This window comes from Anabrus simplex, chromosome 4, assembly GCF_040414725.1.
Source record: "Anabrus simplex isolate iqAnaSimp1 chromosome 4, ASM4041472v1, whole genome shotgun sequence".
Classification (NCBI taxonomy): domain Eukaryota; kingdom Metazoa; phylum Arthropoda; class Insecta; order Orthoptera; family Tettigoniidae; genus Anabrus; species Anabrus simplex.
In genome coordinates this window covers 434014962-434032904 of record NC_090268.1, presented here as the reverse complement: position 1 = coordinate 434032904, position 17943 = coordinate 434014962, and the positions used below count along the sequence as shown (strand labels likewise).

General features: G+C 40.0%; 1 protein-coding gene across 1 annotated transcript in view; it reads right to left on the bottom strand.

The window, feature by feature from the left end:
- LOC136872061 (E3 ubiquitin-protein ligase Topors) overlaps window positions 1-17943 on the bottom strand; it is a 173593-nt gene that overhangs the window by 21619 nt on the left and 134031 nt on the right. Inside the window, exon 3 of the mRNA XM_067145918.2 lies at window positions 13635-13789. Coding sequence (XP_067002019.2) covers window positions 13635-13789 — 155 coding nt within the window. The remainder of the gene's footprint in view (window positions 1-13634; window positions 13790-17943) is intronic.

Sequence of the window (17943 nt, the reverse complement as noted above, 5' to 3'; positions counted from 1 at the left end):
TGGTGGGCGCATAAATGTTCTGCTTTACAAGATGAACTTCAGTAGACTGGCTGCCATGATGCTCGAATCGGATGGTCGGATCGATAATGAAGCCTTTCTTGTCGCTATCTTTAAAGGCAAGTATATCAATTTGTCTTGTACTCCCTGTCGTAGACAAACCGTGGACTTCTTCATATACACGGAAGTTTTTGCTACGGAGTTCTGCAATCAGTGATCTTATCTTGTGGTGACGTGAGTTTCTCAGTACTTCGCTGTAGGAGCAAGAACCCAGAACGTGAGCCAGTGTTTCTTTCTCTGACGCATCTGTGACAGAGGTTTCCGTCCTGAGTTCTGAACGGGATAGTTCGTACTGCAGAAACATTTGATGTCATCTTGACTGCCTCTCGCCATTCGCTACAAGAAAGTCCCTGGTGATGCCTAATCCAATTATTGGCCGGAGTGTATTCTTTATACAACTCTACACCGATCCCCTTCTGAGGCAAAGGGCACCAAGTTGCCATTTTACGACTTCTTAGTTCTTGGCGGATTTTTCTTGGATTTGGAAGGTCACTGCCTTGATTGGAGAATCTGTTTATATCTGTGATGTTGAGGGCCTGTAGACAATGCGTCGTTTCGGATATCAGATCACGCATCTTTAAAACGTAGCTATTGCTGGCTCGGCGAAGAGCGTTGCATGCGCTTATTTGTTGCAGATGTACTTCCCAGCTTGCTTTGAAAAGTCCGAGGCCTTTGAATCTTAAATCAGAATACAGAGCAATATCGGGTGTATCCGTGGGTAATTGCAAAATTTCCTTTAGGGAGCTATTTACCATTCTGTCGGCGGTTTTCAGGAAGTTAAGCGGAACTCGTCTAATTTCAGCGGTCTGAAAAGCATACACGAGAGTAGGGCTGACTGCTCTGTTCAAAACAATGAACTTTTGATCTGCCTTTAACAAACGTGAGGCTGTAAGCGCATCTGTTTGTGCAAGGTTTTTAAAGAAGGGTTCGCATCAAAGGTGAGTGTTTCGTTAAAAGTGACGCCAAGATATTGAATTTCTTCTCTTTCTTTAATTGTACTATCCTAACATTGTCGTAAATATCGAGCACTCCGTCCACGAGTTTCCCCTTTTCAATACATATGCCCACACATTTGTTGGCATTTATCTATAGACTGATTTCCTGGAACAACGTGATAGCGATGCTTGTCAACTCAAGAGCTGCTTCTTTATTTTTGCCAACAATGACTGTCATCGGCGAAACCAGTAATACTAAGAGGGGGCAATTCTGCAGAAACTGATTTGCCATATGCTTGTACTAGGTTTTTTTCTGTTATCTCATCAAAAATGAAATCTGTGGCCAGGTTATACAATGCTGGCGATAATGGTGATCCCTGCACAAGTCCTCTTAACAAACGAATTGGCTTCATTTTACCCTTAGTGGTTTCAATCTGTGTTGTATTGTCAGTCTGTAGATTGAGGATTAGTTCCTTCAGTTTAGATGGAAGTGGCTCGGCAGCTAGTGTTAGATTTAGGTGCTGATGTCCGATGTTGTCGAAGGCTTTTGATATATCTAAAAAAATCACGGCAACATCTTGCTTATCTGTCTTTGCTGTCCTGAGGAGTCCTCTGAGAATAGAAGTATTTATAAGGCATCTTGGCTGGTCGTTAAAGCCTCTTTGGTGTTCACTGGAAGATACAAAGGAGCGCAAATGCTAATCTAATACCCTTTCAATAACACGTCCAATTACCGAACAGATCGTTATCGGTCTCCAATTTGACAGACATTCGACATTGCCTTTCTTATGTATCAACACGGTTCTAGCACTCTTTAGACACTGGGGTATTTTGCCTGTTGAAAGCATTTGAGTCGTAATGATTGCTATGATTTCTCATTCCGTGTCGTCCCTGATGACACGTACTAAGACACGGTCAGGACCAGGAGCGGTATCTACTGCAATTCGACGTGTTGCTGCGGAGATTTCTTCTTTTGTGATTCTGGGGCTGTACGTTTCATCTAGCTCTACACTGCCTACGTCACTGATTTTGGAGCAGTAATCGTGCCTTATATTGGAATTTTCAATGGAAAATAAATCAGAGTAAGTGGCAAATATTTTGGAAATATCGACGTTGCAAGATTCAGATTTTGGATTTAGTACCCTCCGCACGGCTTTCCTTTGCTGATTGTAGAACTGAAACTGAGTGAGCTGATAGTCATATTTACAGCGTTCTCTCTTGGTCGCACGTTGTGGATTCGAGGACTTACTATATGTTTTACCTTCATGTCCGAGACGTTGTTTTCTCCTGGCTTCGTAATATTTCGTAGCAGGGTGTTTTGGACCAGGTAAGAGGTGGATAGAGTTACTCAGAAATTCCGACAACTCCCACACGAGTATGTCGAACTCAGGATTGTTTTCACTGGAGAACTGAATGAATTTGTTCTTCCATTCCTTTAATTCTGACTGAAAAGTAGTCTCCTCTTGAACAGGATATTGATGCTCGATGGGAATAATATCTTCTGATTGAGATACGCGTTGACTGAAGTTGGTTAACAAGGTAGTTCGATGTATTTGTGGATGAGAGCAACTGATGTGAATGTTTACACCTCTTGCTCCTTGAAAATACCAACCACAGTGAGGGCATTGGGTTCTTCGCGTATTGGAATTATCTTCCGGTCGGTTCACAGTCTCCTCGTTTTGTTCATCCTGTACACCTTATGAGAAAAGGTTTTATCACAGTGAAGGCATTTATTTCTTGTTTCTAAATTGGTCTCCAATTTGAATGAGGACGGTGGTATGATAATTTATGGCAGAGTACCATAGAGACGAAATAACAGCTTAACTAAAATCTAGCGCCTAGCGATCGCGGCGGAATTATTATCAGTTAACGGAGAGGTCAGAGTGGACTCTTGCAAAGAGAGTGTTAACTAAGGACCATATTATCGTGGCCCCCTTCACCAGCCTCTATTGACAGTTATTTGAGTTAAACGTAGTATAATGCGTGCGTTATTTTCAATGGATGGTTTGCTTGATAACATGCAATCTATGATTGACATAACAAGATCGATTAAAATGTCTACTATCGTTGGTACCAAATCCATTATAAGCAAGTACAATAATTCACAATATGAGTCACGATTCTGCCGGATAACATCAGTGCACTATTAAAACCCACGAATGAACAGCACAAATTAGCAACGATGCCTTAAAAACTGACCAGGCACTTATTTCTTACAGCACAATGACAGAGCACTTCATCCGCACAGCCATCTTGTTTTATTTATATTTTAAAATTTTTCTTTTACCTTGTTTAACAGCTGAAAAACTTTCTATTTTACTCTTTACTACTAATGGTTTTAAAATTTTATGTAATGTAAATATTATTCTAGCAATAGTAGATTTTTTTTAAATGGTGTTATATTTTTTGGGTAGCTAGTTCTGTAATCCCTGTAGATCTTCGACTTTTTTGGGTATGAGCTTTTTACCACAATATTTGTACTTCCACGCAAGTTCTGGTAAGTCTTTTTCCTGTGTTGCTGTATTGTTTTATTGTCGTTTCTTTTTTTCTCCCTTGTCGTGCTACGTCGCCCTATGGTGTTTCCTAACCTAACGTCATTATTGGTAAAATGGGGTCGCATTGCATTAAATATCAAGAGACGATATCTTGACGAATGGTTATTTGTGAATATGGAAGATTTTACCACAACTTATCAAGTGTATGAAATTCTTCTTCTTTTATGACCGCATAGGATCACTTTAGTCAGTCCATCATTCAGGTCTCTTTGAAGGGATTGTTTGGGCTTTGCGGTACTCGCAGTATTTCTTCAGACGCTCCCATCTTCGTGCCCTTTCCTCGGTTGAAATTATGCGTGTTCTTGGTTTGTTTCGTGTAAGGGTAAAGTGGAGGTTTGTATTCTTGAGTTTTGTATTCAATTTTATCTTCTTTGTGGTGTCTTCTGTTGTAAGGCCTATTTCCTTCAGATCTTCTCTTACTTCTCTGATCCATTTACATCCTGTTGTGGTATTTTTTGAGACAAGATTGTGTTGTACTAGTTGTGTCAGAAGTTGGTTTTTTTTTGCTAGTTGCTTAACGTCGCACCGACACAGACAGGTCTTATGGCGACGATGGGACAGGGAAGGGCTAGTAGTGGGAAGGAAGCGGCCGTGGCCTTAATTAAGGTACAGCCCCAGCATTTGCCTGGTGTGAAAATGGGAAACCACGGAAATGTGTCAGAAGTCTCGAATCCTGCATCCTCAGGATATGTCCAAATAATCCCAGTCTCCTCTTACGCATAGTATCTGTAATGGATTCTAGCTCTGTGCACATGACTTTGTTACGGATTATCCGCCACTACCCATCTTTCTGGTATTTTTCGTTGATGCAGGTTCTTCCAATCCTCCTTTCAATTTTCTGAAGTCTGTCAGTCTGTGATTGGTTTATTCAGGTGAAAAAGTGTTTCTGCTGCATATGTAGCTTGCAGTTTTATAACTGTGTTGTAGTGTTTTATTTTTCATTTATTGATAGACATTTCTTTTTGTAGATATCCCATGTTAATTTTTGTGTTTTAGCTAATCTATTTGTTCTTGTTTGGAGCAAGATTTTTTCATTTAGGTTGTGTGTTATTACTTCTCCAAGATATTTCAATTGAGTTACTATTTGATTTTATTACCATTTATGGTAACTTCTTTTAGTTGTGTTGGTTTTTGGGGTATAATTTGTTTTTTTCAAATGATACTGTGAGGCCAATTTTATTTGCAATGTTTTGAAGTTTTGATATCTGGGTTTTTGCTTCTTTTACGTCCACTGCTAGTAATGCTAAATCGTCTGCAAAACCCAGGCAATTTGTTTTGATTTTTTGGCCAATCTTTATTTTTGGGGGACATAGCCTAAACCATTCCCTCATTACCATTTCTAGACAACAATTAAATAACAATGGTGAGAGCCCATCTCCCTGCCGTAGTCCAGTTTTAATTTCAAATGACTCTGATGTTTCACTCTTAAACTCCACTTTGACTTGGTGTTACTGTGTCAATTTTATCAAGTTTATTAATTTGGGGTGTAGTCCAAAGTGTCTTAAAATTTTAAACAGAGATTCTCTATGGATGCAATTGTCAGCTTTCTCGAAATCAACAAATGTTACCTCTGTTTCTTCTCCTGTTAAAGTCCATTTTCAACTTAAGACTCATGATCTGATCGGGACAGCTCCTCCAGGGTCTGAAACCTCCTCGATATTCTCCTAGTTCTTTGTCAAGTTGTAAACTTCTCCTATTAAGGATCATCACCACCACCACCACCACCATCATCAACGTACCACTCCAGTCGCCTGGGTGTGGTTAACAAGCATCCTCCACTCCTTTCTGTCCTTCTACTTTTCCTGCTCCATTACTTCTGCCACATCCAATCCAGCTTCTCTAATGTTCTTTCAAATCTGATCCATCCACCTTCTCGGTCTTCCAACTGATCTCTTTCCAATTCCCTTATTCCTACCCGTTCCTTACCCACTCTCTTTACATGTCCAAACCATCTCAGTCTTGCTTTCTAGATGTTCTGTACTAACGGTTCTATATTTAGCTCTTCTCTGATTTTAATATTTTGAATTCTATCTGTTCTTGTCTTTTTAACAGATGTTCTAAAAAAATTTCTATTGCTTGGATCTTACTATAATATCTCTTATTAGTTACCAGCGTTTTTGGTCTGTATGTTACAATTGGTATGAAATACTGTTTATATAATGTTAATTTCGTTCTCTTGGGTACTTTGTCATCCCATAAAAGCTCACTGACTTGATAAAATGTCGCAACTTTACTTAATTTGTTATTAATTTCAGAGTTGATTTCATTACTTCCATTAATGACACTACCCAGATATGTAAACTGTTCTACATTCTCTAACTGTTCTCCGTGTATGTTCACTTGGCTTTTCTTTTTCTCTTTTCCATAGTACATGACTACAGTTTTCTATTTACTAATTACCATTCTAAACTCCCTCAGTATTTCATTCCAAATGTCCAGGCTCCTTTGTACTTCCTTTTCTCCCTTTCCCCAAATCACCACATCATCTGCATAAACCACAGCATTCACTTCATCACTACATGATTTCATCCATCAATATAATAAAACAATAATGGTGACAGTGCATTTCCTTGCTTGAGAACTTTTTTTTCTTTTTTTTTTTTTTAAATAAAATGTTTCAAAGTCACCACTCCCCACTTTTACACTGGTTTTACTCTCATGATACAACATTTTTATCTTGTTAATTCATGATTTTGGTACATTCCTTTTCCGTAGGCATTTCCATACATATTTTCTCTTAACTGTATCATAAGCTTTCTCCAAATCCAAAATTACGAAAATGATTTCCTTGTTCCTTTCCAGGTGTTTTTCCATTATCGTTCACACTGTAAATATCAAGTCTATTGTTGATCTATTCGGTCTAAAGCCATACTGTTCTTCCTCTAACTGTATTTCTATTTTATCCCTCAGTCTTTTGTCTGTGACTTTCTCCATTATTTTTAGCCCATGTGATAACAGGGTTATACATTTATAATTTTTACATTTCTTCCTATTTCCTTTTTTGAACAATAGTAGAATGCTTCCTTGTTGCCAATCTTCAGGTAGCCTTTCGTCCTTCCATATGGCATTGAGGACTCTGTATAGCCACTGCAGTCCAATGCTTCCTGCTGCCTTAATCATATCAGCATTGAATTCGTCTTTTCCACTTGCTTTACCTTTGGTCATGGCTTTCACTGCCCTTTCAAGTTCCAACCATGTTATCGGGTTCTCTTCTTTTTCTCCATCTATTATTTCCATTTTCTTATTTCGTTCTTCCACCGAGCAGTCATCCTCATTATAAAGTTTTTCAAAATACTTTTCCATCACCTTCTGAAGACCCTTTTCGTCATGTACTATGGATCCATCTTCTCTCTCTAATGCCTTGATTTTTTCTTGATTTATTCTTTTTAATTTTATGACTGTATAATAGTTTCCGATTTCCAAGACTATCTGGCTAACCATGTGTTCTTCATTATCAGGTTATTTCTGATACAAAAGTCCAACAGTTTCTCTCCATTTTAATTTCTATCGCCATACCCATGTGAGCCCAGTACATTCTCATATCCCATTCCATCTGTTCCTACATGAGCATTCAGATCTCCTATTATCATGATCCCATCTCCAACAATATGTGTTTCCAGTTCATTGAGGAACTCTCTCTTTTTCTTCCATGCTATATCCTGCCTGTGGAACATACACCTGTACTATCTTCAGTAGTTCCTTGTTTGCATGTATGTGCATTATTATAATTCTTTCATTTACATACTCAACTTCACCTATTGGTTCGACATTCTGATTCACTACAAATCCCACTCCATTTCTTTTCTCTTTACTGTGACCCATCCTGTACAAGGTGTACCCCTTTCTTAGTTTCTTCATTCCTTTCCCTTCCCATTTTACTTAACTTAATCCCAGGATGTCCAGTTTTTGTCTCTCCATTAGGTCAATTAATTCATTTTCCTTCTCACTCATGGTTAAAATATTTATTGTTCCAAATCAGGTTTTGTTCACTGATGTAACACATGCACTAACTTCAGGATTACCATCATACTGTGCAACTGTAGTCAGAGACTTATCAATCGCATTTCCATTTTTAAACTTCCATCTGAGGCTTGTATTATAATTGAAATCAAGTACAAATTTACTCATCTGCTGACTTTGTAAGCCTAACGCATCTGAGGATTTTCTTTTGGGGTTTACTCCCTTAGCCCTTGAAGATGGCTCTTCTCCACAAGGCAGTGGTTTCCTCTTGTAATTTTCCCTGGAGAAGATGGGTTGCTTCATCCACCATCTTAGCCATTCTGAAGGTCTCCTTCTCTGCCTAAGATGCTGTTAACGTCTTCACGAGTAACCCTGGGCATGGATTCCACGTTATACCCTGTGAGACTGGCTCCCTGCCTGAACTTAGCTCTCCTTCAGACTGGCCTACTGTTGTGGAGGATACCCAACCCCGTAACGTGGATGCGCCAGACAAGAAAGTATAGGGAAGATGACCCTGTCTCCCTTGAGCCAGGTTAATAGTTGTGTATGTTATGTCTCGAAGTGAGATTCCCCTGTAGTTATTTTAGGGTCGGTTTTGTCTCCTTTTTTGTGCAGTGGGTGAATGAGGGCTGTTGTCGAGTGTTCAGGCAGTTCTTCTATAATCCAGATAGAGACAAGTTTTTGATGGAGGGCAACTTTTGCTCTTCTTCCTGCATATTTCCAGATTTCTGCAAAGGTCTGATCTTCTACTGGTGCTTTGTAGTTTTAAAATTTATTCAGTTCTTAGTAGACATCCTTTATTGTGGGGGGGAGACATATGTTCTCTGGTGGTGTATTTATTGGGGCGTTTGTGTCCAAATGAAAGAGTTCTGTAGGTTCCTCACAATTTAGAAGCTTGTTGTAATATTTAGCCAGAAATTCTGCATTGACTTTATTGTTATGAGCCCACTTACCATTTTCATCCTTAATCAGTAGGGTCGGGGCTTCATATTTTTGGAGCCGTTTCCTGAAGGTTTTGCAATAGTCCCTTGATTGCGTTTTATTGAATTCTTCTTCAATTAACTGCAGTGTGTCCTTATGATATTGCCGTTTTATTCTTCTTAAGACTTGGGTAGTTTCTTTTCTCTGTTTTACTAGATTTTGATAGAATATTTCTGCTTTTTGGGACTGATGTAATAGCCATGCATGATGTCTTTTCTCCACTGTTTCATCACATTCACTGTTTTTTACGTAGTTTAATTGGAGCCAGGTCTTCCACAATTTGTTTAAGGTTGTGTGCTAAGTCTTCAAGTTTACCTGTGATTTTTATTTTTTCAGTTAGTCTTTGGTAATTTTCATTGTTGATTAGCTGGGTAGGGTCTATTTTTCTGTTAGTTTTAGGGGCCTGCTTTTGTTGTCTCCTCTGGGGAGCGAGTTTAATTTTTATTTTAACTAAGTAGTGATATGAACCTGTGTCTATTCCTCGGAGGACTTTAACGTTATAGATCTCTTTGTGGTGGTATTTGTCCATGCAGATGTGATACAGTTGCCATTCTCCTTTAGTGTAGTCAGGGTGTTTCCATGATTTGAGTTTTTGAGGTTTTCTCTTTAAACATGTAGATTTTTGAGATTAAGTTATGGTTTCTACACAGGTCAACTAGTCTCTCTCAATTTTTATTTGTTTTCTTGTGTGCTGACCATTTTCCGATGATGTCACAGTATTTTGTTTCTCTGCCTAGTTGAGCATTGCAGTTGCCTATTAATAATTTTACATGGTGTCTTGGGATGTTATCTATGGTCTGGTCCAATAGGTCGCAAAATTCTTCTGTTTCTTCACGGTCTTTTGAGGAGTTATTTTTATCATTAGTGGGAGCATGGGCATTTATTATAGTATAGATTTTATTAGATGCCTTTAAGGTGAGCGTTGAGAGTCGTGGAGACTGTGATTTGAATTCTTGAACTGAGTTTACTATTTTAAGGCTGACCAAAAATCCCGTTCCAAATTGTGGGACATTCTTCATCACTCTCTTCCCTGGTATACCTTTATAAAGTCTGTACACTTGAGATTCCAACGCATCCTGGTGAGTGTTTCTAATTTCCTGTAATCCCATGATAAGAATTTTGTGTTCGTTCATTATGTCGGTGATCACTTTTAGTTTACCGGTTTGCATGAGTGAGTTTATATTGTGTGTAGAGAAGTAGGTTATCTGCTTTGGTTTGATTTTTGACTTTGTTTCATTCATGTACGTGGTACTGGGGTATTTCCGTGCCTCCGACTTCACGGTATCTTTTAAGTGGCAGCCGACCGTATCCGAATGCTGCCTTCCCTGAACTCTTCCCTTTCTGCTAGTTGCTTTACGTCACATCAACACAGATAGGTCTTACGGCGACAATGAGACAGGGAAGGGCTAGGAGTGGGAAGGAAGCGGCCATGGCCTTAACTAAGGTACAGCCCCAGCATTTGCCTGGTGTGAACATGGGAAACCATGGAAAACCATCTACAAGGCTGCCAACAGTGGGGTTCGAACCTATTATCTCCCGAATAGGTTCAGCCGGTGGAGTATTCCTTCCATGGCTGACTGTCAAGGTGTCACCTGTGTGGGACTAGGTCATGAGCTCATTCATAATAACATTTTAACAGATACAACAACATAGCTTATACAATAATTAAACACTTGTCAATTTTAATATTCTACCCGAACAGGATCAAAACTTGTTTAGACATAACAAATGTGAATTTTAAGTTTTAAATTTACATTGTACTCTACTATATTGAACAGAAGGATAGCATTTAACAATAAATTATTATTAATATTATTATTATTTTTATTATTATGTGTCAAATTAGACACACGATCTTCATGTTATTTCTTATATATGTTGTTAGTTAATTGCAACATTGTTGTTGTATTGACATCTATTATCTACATGTTTTTATCCACATGTTTAATCCATTGATTGTACTTGACACTATTACGGATAGCAATGTCATTTTTCCTTAGCACGTTTTAATAATAAATAATAATAAAGTTATTGGTTTTACATACCACCAACTACTTTTATGGTTTTCAGAGACACCAAGGTGCCGGAATTTAGACCTGCAGGAGTTTTTACATGCCATTAAATCCACCAACATGAGGCTGATGTATCTGAGCACCTTCAAATACTAGCGGACTGAGCCACGTTCGAACCTGCCAAATTGGGCTCAGAAGGCCAGTGCTTCAAACGCCTGGGACACTCAGCCCGTCTTTAGCACAACATTTTATATGATCCTATTGAATATACTTACCTAGATGCTTAATGTGTTATTTTAAGCTGAAGTGTTGATACCACTTTATTTTGAACCTTAATCATCAAGATCTCAAGTTAATATATTGTCAATAAAATTATGGACTCTAAACTTAATCTTTTATAATCATTTAACTCCACTGATCATAATTTTGTATGCATTTTCTTGTTCATTGCAATCTTTTTCTGACCGGACTCTCACAGTCCCCTTTGGACTTGTTTAAACTACATAATTCACCTTCATGTTTCAGACAATTTTATGTGCTCATTTCTTGGAGGTGCTTTATCCCCTTATTTGATTCATTTAACTTAATATCACCAGATTCTTGATTGAAACTAGTACTAAGATGGTAAGAACTTTGAATGCATACAGGAGTTTATTTTTATTATCTCATTTCTGATCTATTGATTAGGTTCATCTGTAATTCTTATTTCTGTTAAGAAAGCCATATCCCTACTCTCCATAAATGGTAATATATTTGCTAGAATTTTGTTGAATCGTCTCCAGATAGTCCCTGAGAAGATACTTCCTGAATCCCAATGTGAGGTCCATCCCTCAAGACACACTACTCATATGATCTCCAGGAAAAGTGCACAGAACAATAAAAGCCTTTGCTTTTTGTGTTCTATGATCTGGAAAAGGCCTTCGATACAATGCCTAGAGAAGCAGTGGAAGGTTTTAAGGCAATTCGGCTGCCCAGAACACTTTGTTGGAATGATACAGGCAGTCCATGATAATATGCTTGGTCAAGTACTGTACCAAAATGAAATTCAGAAGAATATCCCATCACTAATGAGTTTGATGATGATTATGATGATGCTTGTTGCTTAAAGGGGCCTAACATCGAAGGTCATCGGCCCCACTAATGGGTTTAAGCAAGGCTGTGTACAGGCACCAACAATCTTTCCCCTGTACCTGGCAGCCATGCTCTATCAGACATGATATGAGAATAGCACAGGTGTGGAACTTAAGTATATGCTTAATGGAGGGCTATTCAATCACGCCAGACTCTGATCAGAAAAACTTACTAGTCCCACCCGTGTAACTGAACTGCAATATGCGGATGACAACGCTTCTCCAGCTCATACACATGATAAGCTACAAATGTCAGTTACTTGTATCACTAGGGCATATGAACGATTTGGCCTAACCATCAACATTCGTAAAACAAAGATACCCGCTCATCCAGCTCCTGGAACCTTTCTAGATTTCAGTATTTCTATCTCCAGAATAAGTAGATAATTTCCTCTATATAGGAGGTATTCTCTACAGCAGGGCCTCTCAAACACCCAAAATCTCTCACGTGCAAACTGAAGAGCAGAGGTCCTGTGCACAGTGCATCGGTCCCACTCGGCTCTGACCAACGCTTCGTCTCTAGGTTACTTGGCTAAGCTCGGCTTGGATTTGTAGCGCTACGGAGCAAGTGAAGAGGAGGGAGACAGGCAGAGCGAGCGAGACGGGCGTGGGGAAAGAGAGAAACAGCGCTATCGGGAGTCTGCACTCTGGTCAGCCAAGCGAAGTCGTCTTTTGCACCGTGCACAACGCAATGCACTGGTGCATGCACCCTGAGAGGCCCTGCTCTACAGTAACTGCTCAAAGGAAGACATGGAGAATAGAATACATGCTGACCATATAGCTTGTGAATGTCTTACACATCTGGTCTTCCTGAATAAAGATCTAAGAATACATACAAAACTGATGTATCGAGCAGTTGTCATCTCCATTCTGCTCCTCTGTCGATGTGAAACCTGGATGCTATATCGCCGTAATATGAAGAAACTAGAGCGCTTCTCTCAACAGAAGCTCATATATATTATGAACACCAAATGCGATGACTACATTCCAAACACAACCGTTCTAGAGAGAACAAAGATGAACAGTATACAGACCACTATTGTTGGTCACCAACTCAGGTGAACTGGACATGTCCAGTGCATGAAAGATGACAGACTTCCTCGAAAAATTCTGTATAATGAAATCAGTACAGGCAGGAGACCCCATGGTGCCCCTCTAAAGCACTATAAAACTCAGATTAAGAAGACATTCAGGAGCACTGACATTGATCCAAGTACCAGCTATATCTTGCAGATAGGAAAAAAAAAAAAAAAAAAATTATTATTTTTTATTTACTTTACGTCGCACCGACACAGATAGGTCTTATGGCGACGATGGGGCAGGAAGGGGCTAGGAGTGCGAAGGAAGCGGCTGTGGCCTTAAGGTACAGCCCCAGCATTTGCCTGGTGTGAAAATGGGAAACCAAGATAGGAAAACAACAGATAGGGAATCTGCCACCTGGGTGACTGTCCTAAATGCAGAACAGCAGTGATTGATTGAAGAGCACACTCGCTGGCGCACACCAACTGCAGCTGCTCTTGCAGAATTTCAGTGTGAACATCATAGACAGGAAGTAGAAAAACATCAGAGGAGTAAATGCCAGGCTCAACCATCTAGAAGTGCAACCAATGTGGTTGTATGTTTCATGCTAGAATTGGTCTCCTTAACCATCAAAGGCATCTGTATCCCTGAATTCAATTACTCGAAGAATCGCAGGAGAAATATGAATACTCTGATACGAATGCCATCCATGTGTTTCTTTGTAATATATTTGTAATATAATAAATATTCAATATAATATAATTATGTGGGTTTTTTGTTATTTACCGTGACTGTTTTTCTATTCAACCCCAATTTTAGAATTACAGCTTTGTTTAGTCCACTTTCTTGGTTGCACTGTCCTACATTTCGATTTGCACAAAAATGTGCTAACCAGATTTCACTATATTCCTTTGCAGTCTTGGGAGACCATTCTGAAGAACAAAATCTTAACAAGAGTAATGTATTAATTTAATCAGGCCTTACCTGTAACGGAAGCGACGTACATCGGTGGTATCCACACTCCAGTATGGCACAGCATCAACTGGCCGCAGATGGTACTGATCATAATCCTCATTTGAACGAACATTGTGTATGATTGACTTAAAGCTCTGTTTACATAGAGGGCATTCTGCTTTCACCTGTGTGAGAAACAAAATATATTCTCTTTAAAGGTTTGTCAAACAAGCATTTCTTAAACTGTCTTGTGGTACTAAATACTAGCTATGGTACAAGGCTGAAATTTAACTGACGTGTGGGGCACTTCATGCTACAGTAGTGAAAAAGAACAAAATTCCAAATAATACCCAAATTAAGATGAAGGCCAAATGGAGGTGATATGCTCCAAAATGAACTTATTAATCATAAGGATATTTCAGGAAGAGCAAATTGCAAAAAAACACAATTTCTGTAAGTTATGTGTAAGAGAGTTAGTAATTATTGCAGTATGGAAAATCGAATACACATTACAAGAACACACTGATATTAAACTATGATTCTGCATACGTTTATTGTACTTAATTACAGATTACAGTTTTTGTAACATGAGAATTACACACACATGCCGCCATTTTACTAGTCCTTTTTCACAGAGTTTATATACATCCTCCCACCTTGCAATTGTAAAAGTAACACAAATTCAGTCTGTCAGGTATTTTCACACAGCCCCGATCTTGTAGTTGTACGCCACTCTTACGTTGCCATCTGCTCCTGGGTAGGTTTCTAACACCAGACTGAGGGGCAAGTTTAATTTCTTCACCTCATCTGACTCGATCAGCACAATCTCTACCACCTGTAGAGTTCCCGGCTTCTGCACCCTCTGATGGACCAGCATGGCCAAATATTCATTGCGGAAACGCTGACGGAAGTCATCTCGGAGCTTTTGAAGATATCTCAGTCTTCTGTTCAGGCTGCGGGCATCCATTTCATCCAAGTCTACAACATCATTTCTTGGTAGACCTTGCACAAACATAGCTGGTGTCAATGGGTTCAGCGTCTCTGTCGTGTCTTCTATGAAGGTCAATGCTCTAGAGTTTAATGTGGCTTCACAGTCACACAGTATGGTTTCCAACTCTTCAAAACTTACAACCTTTCTACGTAGGATTCTTCGCAGAAGTTCTTTTACCATGCGGGTTAATCTCTCCCACCATCCTCCCCACCATGGTGCGGCCGGAGGGTTGAAGATCCACTTGATTTTCGGTATGCAGGACATAGCAATTATTTCCTGCCAATTCAGTTGTTTCAAGCTGTTGCTCGCACCTACATCGTTGGTGCCGTTGTCAGTGTATATGACCTATACTCTTCCCCGTCTGGCAATAAATCTTCTCAAGGCCATCATGAAGCCTTCTGTGGATAGGGACCTGACAAGCTCAAGGTGCACTGCTCGGTAGACTGTGCACGTGAATAGTACAATCCATACCTTATCTCCCGAGCTCAGGTATAAGGGACCTGCCATATCAATGCCAGTCACTTGAAATGCAGCTGCACATTTAACGCGGTCTTTCGGTAATAGTGCAGAAGGGGGTTCCAATGGTTTGCTTTGATATCGTCTACAAATTACACATTTCCTCACTATGTTTCGTACCAATCTCTTGATGCCAATAATCCAGAACCTTTCCCTGATGTTGGCAATCATTATCTGGCAGAGTCTCCAAAATATCTAGGAGTGACACTTTATAGATCTCTTACTTTCAAGAAGCACTGCATGAACTGCAAATCTAAAGTCTCCACCAGGAACAATCTTTTACGGAAACTGGCCGGATCACAGTGGGGTAGCCAACCTGAAACCATCCGAACTCCTACAATGGCACTATGCTATTCTGCGGCAGAGTATGCGTGTCCTGTCTGGTATAATTCAACATATGCCAAACAGGTGGATATAGCTCTCAATGAAACTTGCAGAATTATAACAGGTTGTTTGAAATCCACTCCAGTTGAATGGCTCTACCACCCTGCAGGAATAGCACCTCCTTCTGTTCGAAGAGAAATAGCTGCGAACAAGGAAAGAAAGACAGTGGAACAGGAAAGGACCCATCCTCTATATGGACATGAACCGCATCTGCAACGTTTAAAGTCAAGGAAGAGTTTTTTCAGAACTTCAAAGGAACTTAGAACCACTACTGAAAAAGCCAGGTTGCAATTATGGAGGGCTACATCCTACCTTCCTCCTGGCTGGATAAGATTTTCTGAAACTCTACCTCCTGGCTACGATGAAGAATGGATGACCTGGAAATCCCTGAATAGACTGAGATCTGGAGTTGGCAGATCCAAGGTTAATTTGGCAAGATGGGGCTACATAGATCAAGAAAAAATCCAATGTGACTGCGGAGAAGACCAGACCGTCCAACATATGCTCCAGTGTCGTCTATGTCCAGCCTCCTGCACAGAAGATGAACTATATCAAGCATCAAAAAATGCATTGGAAGTGGCCAAGTTTTGGGCAAATGTAATATAGTAATTATAACTGTGTACAACATGTAAGTTTCTGATACGAGAATAATAATAATAATTATCTGGCATCCAGCATGCTGCATTTCACAGTGCTTCTCAAATACCATTCGATGGATTCTGATGTCTTCATGTGGTAGAAGTATTGGGTGCTTGAATTCGTCTGGTTCATCGCCAAGCAATAACCTTGTTCTGACTCTAATCAGCCCAGGTTGGTCTTTGAATGTCTGAAGCGCCTTCGGGATTTTGGATTCATCATTTCTGAAGTGCTCTAACTGGATGCATTGTAACAGCAGTATTTCCGCTTTCTCTACTTCTTCATAGTGAAGTTCTCCTGTCCTCTTGCTCGAACTGGCACAATTATGTCGAAATCTCAGTCTCCAAGCAATCATTCTTAGAATCTTCACATAACTGGAAAAATAATGAAGATCACCACTGAATCTTGAGTTGCCGCTGGAAACAGTGCACAAAGTCATCTTCTTTCTTTCGTTGTTCACATCTTGTTCTGGAGCAAGTATTTCTAATTGTGGCCACTGTCCTTTCTCTTCCAGAAGCCACGCAGGGCCTTCCCACCATCGGCTGAGGAACAAAACCTTTGCATCGCACCCTCTGGAAGGCAAGTCGGCCGGGTTGAGAGCACCAGGAATGTAGTAACATTCATCTGGAGAAGTGTTTTGTCTGATCTCTCTGCATCTATTACTGACAAAGACATTCCAATCATCTCTCCTTATCCGTGCAAGAACGACCGACGAATCACTCCAGCAATATGTCTTGCATCCCTCCATTCCTAAGCTCTTCTTCACTTCACAGCACAACCTCGACGCAATAAGGGCTGCTATCAGTTCAAGTCGAGGGATAGACCAGTCCTTTAAAGATGCCACTCTTGCTTTGGCCTGTGCGAGACGCATGCCGTTTTACCAGACATTTTCCAAGCCAATGCACATTTCTCAGCCATGCCAGAAATTTGCCCAATATCTCTGTCGGCAGTTCTCCATCCCAAGTGGTATTTAATCTCCAAGTTTCCTGTAGGAGTAATTTCGGCACTAACATCGTTGGACTAACAAAACTGAGAGGATCAAAGACTTTCTGAGCGATGGACAGCAGCATACGTTTTGTAATTTGGTTACTGGTGAGCCCTATAGTATCGACATCACATAAGATCTCATCCACGTTAGTTTTCCATAGTAGTCCCAGCAATGGTACTGTACTGTTTCCAGTCTTTTCTGTGTCCTTATGAAGTTGTGTGCTAGTCCATCCTCGGAGCTCAAATTTTGCAGTGGACATCAGTTCCTTTGCTTCTTTGATGAATTTTCTCAACTCCTGCTCAGAATCAACACCTGTAACACAATTATCAACGTAGAATGATTTCTTCAGTTTTTCAGCCGTTTCCTTCACTTCCTCTGGTGCCTGTTCCAAGTGATGGCGCAGAGTAGCACTTAGCAAGAAAGGACTTGGCGCAACTCCAAATACCACCCTACAATGTTTTAATGTTACCACTTCTCGCGAGTCACAGTTTTTCCACCAGAGAAATTTCAAAAACTGTCGATCCTCACGTGCTACGCTGATCGTAGAAATGCTTTGACTATGTCTGCAGTAACTCCAATTGCATTCTTTCTAAACTGAAGTAGTAGACTCAGAATCAATTCTATTAAATGTGGTCCTGTTTCCAAGCAAGAATTCAGCGAGTTGCCTCGAGTATCTCTAGAAGAGGCATCAAATACTGGGCGTATCTTTGTCGTCTCACTAGATTCCTAGATCACTGCATGGTGTGGGAGAAAATATCCTGACCTTCTGTCTTCTGCGTCTGGAACCATCTCATTGATGACATCCTTCAACCAATTTTCAAAAA